The following is a 7,151-nucleotide window of genomic DNA, read 5'->3' as shown; positions in this document are numbered from 1 at the left end:
AAAGTAGTATAACTAATCATAGTTTGTTTCTCAGCTAATTAATGCTTTGTTTACATAGTTAAGGGAAAAGTGTTTGTTTATGAATAATAGTATATGATAATTTCTAGGCTTAATCACCAAAAAAACTCCCACCTTTTAGCCCCTTTTTAAATGCACTCTGACGTTGCAATTTTGTCAGTTGCACCCTAATTCGCACCTTTGGTTTTCAATTCCACCCTCAAGTACTAAATTGATCTCTTTTTTATTTGAAAAAAGTTAAAATAAGTCATCTATTTTTAACTTTTTATGTGGAAAAGAGTTCAAACGAGTACTTTATAAGGGTTTTTATGAATTTTTCCCGAGTGAAAAAAAGTTCAATTTAATTTTGAGGGTGGAATTGAAACCCAAAGGTGCGAATTAGGGTGCAACTGACAAAATTGCAACGTCAGGGTGCAATAGAAAAGGGGCTAAAAGGTGAGGGTTTTTTTGGTGATTAAGCCTAATTTCTATGATCATACAAACTATGTATAAAATTTACTTGGAGAAGCAAACTACCAAAGATTTACCACAGACGGTTGGGGAAGATATTATTTTTCGGAAGGCAATGGGGGGTGATGTTAAAAATGTTTTATTCTCCGTCCACCTATACGCTGATGAGAAATTTTAGAATCACATTGTTCTTGCAAGGTTAAGTGTTGATGACATGTATGGGGAAGATATTATTTTCGGGTGATGTTATATTAGTGTTTGCTAATATAATTATATTTTAGATAAATATATAAATTTTCCTTTTGAAATTCAGCTTTCAAGAATATAAAGATCATATTTGCAATTCAAATGTTATTAAATTAAGATGTGGTATAAATATTAAAGTTACTTTTATATATCTTTTCGCTAAATAGGGGTGCGCATAACCAAAATGAATTGGCAAATTTAGATCGATTCAATTTGAGAATAAAGGAAAATCCAGATAATTTAGCTTGATTTACTTTTGAGCAAAAGAAGTTTTCAATTAAGTTAATACAAACCAAACCAAAAAAAAATTAACCAAACTGATCACTTCAATTAAATTTGGTTTGAAAAAATTACATTTTTATAAATGCAGTTTAGTTCGACTTTGAAAAAAAAAAAAAACAATCAGTCGCCCATATGTAGAAGACACAAAAAAAAAACTGATGATGGCAGTGGAAACTAATGATAAAATGCAAAATAAGAGGTACAACGGCTACAAAGGAAATTAGCACGAAATACAAATGATAAAATTTGTGAGGAGCGTCGACGTGTAGTTGCATCTTTACTCTGCAACATCCGACTTGAACTTACTATGATACTATCCATCATATCCTTCATTTTAATTTCCCTGAACTCGCACTTAGACATGCTCTAACAAGAGCAGTCAAATTCAGCGCAATCTGTATTAAGGTACAGACTGCAGTTGTCGGATATTCATCAAATCAGAGCAGCATCTTTTATTTCGATCTCATTGCCTGCGTTTAGCTGCTCATCGAGCAAATCGCTGGAGCATCTCAGCTTTTCTAGCTGTGGGGAACAAGCATACTTCTTTCCTTTCAATGCCTCCAAACCCACCAACAACTCACCCTCCATTATTAATCTTCTTTTAGTTCACTCCACCTGCTACATAGCATCTTAACCATGTTGATTGAGATGTTAATGTGTATCCAAGTTTCCCTGAACAGAAAAAACTGCAAATTGTCATCCAAATTTAAAAAAAATCCGCAAGTAATTCCATGGATATGAGTTCAAGTATTATCACATTTTGAATAACAAGGGTTTTCATCATTAAAAACAAATATTGTATCATTCGATAATTCATTTATAAATATGTATGTTTCCTTAGTTTTTATTTGTAACTTAAAACCAACAAAAAAGATTAAAAAAACTGAGACTGCAGTTGCTATAGCAACAAATCATAGTCTTATATTTCGACTTCCGTGATTCATTTCTCCAAGCAATTTCAAACTGAAAAATTTAAATCCATGAACAAGCCCATAGAACAATGTCACCATTTCTCCTAAGCTAATAGCGTGCACATTACCACTTAATGTAAGCAACAGAGATAAATCAGGCATGCCATGCACAAAACAAAAAGATACCCATAAAATAGCCCCAACCCAAGCCAATCACAATGTGTAATTGTCATGTCAACTTCAAATTTAGAAAAGAAAACAACCAATTCAGCAAACAGTTTTATCATAAAAGCAAATACGGTAAATTTAATAATACTAGCACAAACAAGGTCCACCAAGTCAACAATCAAAAAGGAATAGTCTCACATTCAGCATTAGGAGTAGCCTCCTATACATCCAGCGGTTGAAATGTACGTGTTGATCCATCTGGTTGGATAAAAATGCAAGCCAACCTCAACCAAAGCACTTGGTCATGCACGATTAATTATTTTATCCAAACTGAGACAGCTTAAATTTGCAAAAAGTTAAATTTCGTCAATTTTCTGCTCTTCTTGGACCCAATAAATACCCTGTTACATTCCACAATAACATTTAACAAGTTAATCCAAATTATAGATGCTTTAGACGACAAAGATGTAAACTATACACAGAACTTAAACTTTCAGCACTGCCAACTTCTGATTCTTTGGGTAAGTAAACAAAATCTAATTCATCACTAGTACATAAGTAGTCAAAGTGTTTATGAATTTGAACCTGGTTTTATCATTTAGTTTATGAATTTGAGCCTTCTCTAAGTTCTCGTGACAGAACTAGCAGTATAAATAAATCCAACATCATTAAACCATATCTTAAACTAGAAATAGCTTGTTTCTTCATGTAAAGATAGGCAAGGGGGTATCTAAGCTTAAGGTTATGTCCCTTAAAGCCCTAATAATAGTCCTTTGCATATTTGTCAGAAAGACTTCTTGGCAAGATACAGTAAGAGCAGGGCAGATAATATTTGAATATACTGAGAGGATATAGCAAAACATTCTACAGATACTGCACCTCCAAACATTTCCTTTCTTAGACCTAAAAAAACCCACATACCTTAAGCCCCCTTAGTTCAAGAACCTGATCTGGTTATTGCTAGTCTTTAACATGATTATCAATTAAATATTTGCTGACTCCGTAACTGGTGACGATCACCGATACAAGCAATATCAAAAGCACAGCACAAAACATATACCGTACATGTGTCTCCATGTGCCATAGATAGATAAACAGTTAATTTATTTAACTATCTAAATCCACTCTTGTTTTAAAAAGAATTAGAAAATTACAGTGCCAGGATTTTTATAACAGAAATAAGAGCAAGAGAAACAAACCGTTTGGCATATGCTGTCTGACAGTTGCAATGCTTCTTCCCACTTACCGACCCCAAGAAGCCCCTTGATAAGGCAAACTAATAAGCTTAGTTCTGGAACATGTTCCCTCCTAACCATGTCCGCATACAACTTAAAAGCCTTGTCAACCTTACCTGCAAGTGTAAGGCTCTCAATCAAATAAATAGTTGTGCTAGAGTAGGAAGCTGGAAATGAAGAGAGCTCTTCATGCAGCTCTAGGGCCATCTCCAATCTTCCAGCCTTGATAAAATTATCAATCAAGAGTTTATAAACAGGCAACATTGGCACTGAATTATTCTCACTCATCTCAGCTAAAAGACCAAAAGAAGCTATAAATTCATAGCTGAAACCTTCAATGACCTTTCTGTAGATTCCAATGTCCTTTGGCCAATATGTTTGTTTCATCTCTTCTAGAAATTGGTGAGCCACATCCAATAGTCCAGCAGCACAGCAATGGCCTATTAGAACCTTATATGTGACAAAATTTGGAGCACAGGCCTTAGAAGCCATTTGCTGGAACAACTCAAGGCATCTATCAACTCTGCCTGCTTTGCCAAAGCCATCAATCATGGCAGTATAAGTCACCACATTGGGATAACACCCCTTTTCTTCCATCATAAGCATAAGTTTGTGGGCTTCATCTGTCTTTGCAACTTTACACAGACCATCTATCATTGCAGTGTAAGTAACAACATCGGGAGCACATGAGTTTTCCAGCATCTTGGACAACACTTTTATTGCAAGATCTTGCCTTTTATCTTTGAACAGCTTGTCAATCAAAGAGCTGTAAGTATATACATTTGGAGCATATCCATGGCCCAACATCTTGGTAAACACCTCTTGAGCCTCATCTAGTTTGCCCAACTTGCAGAATCCATCTATGAGAGCGTCGTATATGATCTGGTTTGGCTCGCATCCTTCCACTGACATAGCTTCAAGTAAGTCATGCGCCTCTTTAACTTTGTGGGCTTTACATAAACCATCTATCAAAGCTCCATAAGTAAAAACATTTGGTTCTTTGAATTCGCTATCAACAATCCTGAAATACAGATCAACGTCCGGAATATCCACTTTATCATTCTTCATTCTTGCATAAATTTGGCAAGCTTTTTCAGTCTCTCCAGCTTTACAATGACCATCAATTAAAGCCGTATATGTGACAACATTAGGCACACATCCTTTAGTAAGCATCATCTCAAAAATTTCATTTGCATCGGATAACTTCCTAATTTTAAGGTAAGCATGTATAAGAGCAGTGTAAGTCACCACAGTTGGAGCACAATCATCTCTTTGCATTTCATTAAACAAGTTGCGAGCCTGTTCTATTAAACCAACTTTACAAAAACAATCAAGTAATGTTGTATATATATAAACATCAGGAGTGATACCATTGCTTTTCATCTCTTGGTACAATTGAAAAGCCTTCTCTACTTTAGATGAATTACACAGATAACCGATGACCTTAGAATATGTGCTGGCATCAGGTATAAAGCCCTTACTCATCATTTCCTTAATTACATTATAAGCCTTCTCAAATTTTCCAATGCAACAGAGACACCGAGTGAAATTGCAGACATTGACCTTATTCAATACAACTTCCATGTCAAGCATTTCATCGTAGGCTTTCTCAGCCAACCCTAAGGTATTCATGCTAGGCAATTGCTCATTGGCGCAAATACCACCAATCAATATATTGTAGACAACATAACCTGGCTTGTAGCCACATTTTTCCATTTTCTTAAGCAACTTATAAGCATAAGAGTAATCTCCTGATTTGCAATAAGCATGAACAAGAGAATTAAATATTCTAGGACTTGGATAACAACCTTCGCCAATCATCATATTTAAGATTCTTTTACACCTGCCAAGCTGTCCCATATTCAAACACGCACAAAGCAAAATCTTATAAGTCACAACATTAGGAATACAAGAACTTGCCCGCATCCTATTTAAGAAATCCATAGCTTCTTCGAAAAGAGAAGCTTCACATAACCCAGATATCATCTTGGTATACAGCACCGAATCAGGCACATATTCATCTTTCTCAATTAACGTCAACGCATCTCTCCACTTGCCTGCTTTACAAAGGGAACGCGCAAAAAAACCTAGAGTAAACCCGTCCATTTTATATCCCAAGCCCGACATCTCCCTGTGAACCAAATAAGCAGTGTCCAACCGTTCCACTCTGAGAAAGACTTGAAGTAAAGCATTATAAGTTAACCCCGACGCCTTATAACCAAGATCCTTAAGCCTGCCTAACTCTTCCAAAGCAGCATTCCACAAACCATTTTGACAATACCTGCGAACCAAAACGTTAAGCAACTTCCCGAGAACTTCCCTTTCTTCGTCCATAATTTCGAGCAAAAAATGGTGTGGAATTCTATCATCAGTACTAGTACCACTACTGTTCCTAGTTTCAATAATGTCTAATAATGCATTGTAGACTTGAAGAGTGTGAGAATAGCCAATTTGCCTACCGGCCCAGATGAAAAATTTGATGCCCAAATGAGGGTAGTTTTTCATATGATTCAAAACATCAACTACAAAGGAGTGGCTCAAATTTGGTCTAAATTGCCTAAGAAATTTCTGGGTATTGACACCAAAGTCGTCATGGTTAGTTAAAATGGCCTGGGCAACTAAAAAAGGGTCAGTTGAGGGGGACTTACCTGTATGATTGTTAGGATGTAAGAAGGAGAATTCCTGAATTGAAGTAGAATTCGTAGGAGAATTATCGAACGGGTCGTCTACTAGACCTTGGAGGTTATGATCAGAGGAAGCGGTGGAACTAAAACTGAGAAGAAATTTGTTTAAATAAAAAAGGCGAAGAGGAGAATTATTGAGTGGATGGTAGCGGGAAACGGGAATGAATAATAATGTTTTTCTCATTTTGTTTGACGGGTTGAAGGTTGGGAGAACCAGAGGAGGATGGAAGGACAGAATTTAGGTCCCTATTTGGCCCCGAAATTGAATTGAAAATATCCGAAATCAGAAATGTTTAAATTTAAAAACATTTTTATATTGTTTTTATTTCGTTTTATAAATAAAAATTATGTTAACAATTTGCAAAAAATTCGCAAAAATTAAAGTGGAAATTTTTTCAGGGCATCCTTTTTAAAACTTTAATTACAGCAATCTCCATTTTTTAAAATAATTACATAGCGTACCTTTTTTATATTTTAAATTGTCTTTTTATTTTCAAAAATACCATTTTCTAGTATATTTTTTTTATTTTGTTGGTGTTTTTATGGTGTAGTTATAAGGGTATTTATGGTATATTTATAATATTTTTATAGTGTACTTATGGTGTATCTACGGCGAGTAAACGCTGGATAAAAAGAGATATTTTTGTAAATATTTTATAAAACTGGGTACCGAATATAATGAGTAATTCTTTTTTTTTTATGGAATTAGTAATTTTATTGATATACCTTGAAACTGTTACAATAAGTTTTTGAACCAAACCGACATAAGATGATAAGAATTTCTAATGAGAGAATTATAGAAGTAGTTTTTAGCCACTTTATAAGTCAACCAATTACACAACTGGATTTTCGGATTTGAATATATTAAACACATTAAATCAGTCATTAGTACGCTTATTCATCGGTTTCATGGCGATTTTGATAAAACTTCGAATTTAATTAAAATGACAATTTTATGGCTAAAATTGGCAAATAAGCTACCATACACCTTAAATCACATAATTACAATAATTACGACAATCATGACATACATATTGATGGAAAATCAAAGAGATTAATTTAAAGGGTCCTCAAAATTATCTGTCTGAATCCTTGGCTCGTATGCTGACAAAGTGGATGCGGAATCCAGCTTCGAGTCTGTGGAGGCTGTGTTCTTG

General features: G+C 34.8%; 1 protein-coding gene across 4 annotated transcripts; it reads right to left on the bottom strand.

The window, feature by feature from the left end:
* Window positions 1-1,158: 1,158 nt before the first annotated feature.
* LOC126660740 (pentatricopeptide repeat-containing protein At1g06710, mitochondrial) lies at window positions 1,159-6,261 on the bottom strand. Of its 4 annotated transcripts, none has more exons than XR_007635434.1 (4): window positions 3,643-6,261; window positions 3,275-3,426; window positions 2,274-2,476; window positions 1,159-1,668 (listed from the first exon to the last, which is right to left on the bottom strand). XR_007635434.1 is itself a non-coding variant. In XM_050354402.1 (2 exons), the coding sequence occupies exons 1-2, from the start codon at window positions 6,176-6,178 to the stop codon at window positions 2,432-2,434; spliced, it is 2,949 nt and encodes a 982-aa protein (XP_050210359.1). In that variant the 5' UTR covers window positions 6,179-6,261; the 3' UTR covers window positions 2,127-2,431. The 4 variants fall into 4 exon arrangements, 1 of the variants encoding a protein (XP_050210359.1); XR_007635435.1 differs by having other exon boundaries at window positions 3,653-6,261; XR_007635433.1 differs by having other exon boundaries at window positions 3,275-6,261.
* Window positions 6,262-7,151: the final 890 nt, after the last annotated feature.

The sequence above is a fragment of the Mercurialis annua genome, linkage group LG1-X (assembly GCF_937616625.2).
Source record: "Mercurialis annua linkage group LG1-X, ddMerAnnu1.2, whole genome shotgun sequence".
Classification (NCBI taxonomy): Eukaryota; Viridiplantae; Streptophyta; class Magnoliopsida; order Malpighiales; family Euphorbiaceae; genus Mercurialis; species Mercurialis annua.
The sequence above is the reverse complement of the archived record's forward strand: the minus strand, read 5'-3'. Positions and strand labels throughout refer to the sequence as shown.

Bases quoted from the DNA above. Each gene is read 5' to 3' on its own strand.
- LOC126660740 (XM_050354402.1), bottom strand. From the start codon at position 6,178: ATGAGAAAAACATTATTATTCATTCCCGTTTCCCGCTACCATCCACTC. The intron at 2,477-3,274 runs GTTTGTTTCTCT...GGAATGTAACAG, and splicing joins CAGACAGCATATGCCAAACG to GGTATTTATTGGGTCCAAGA.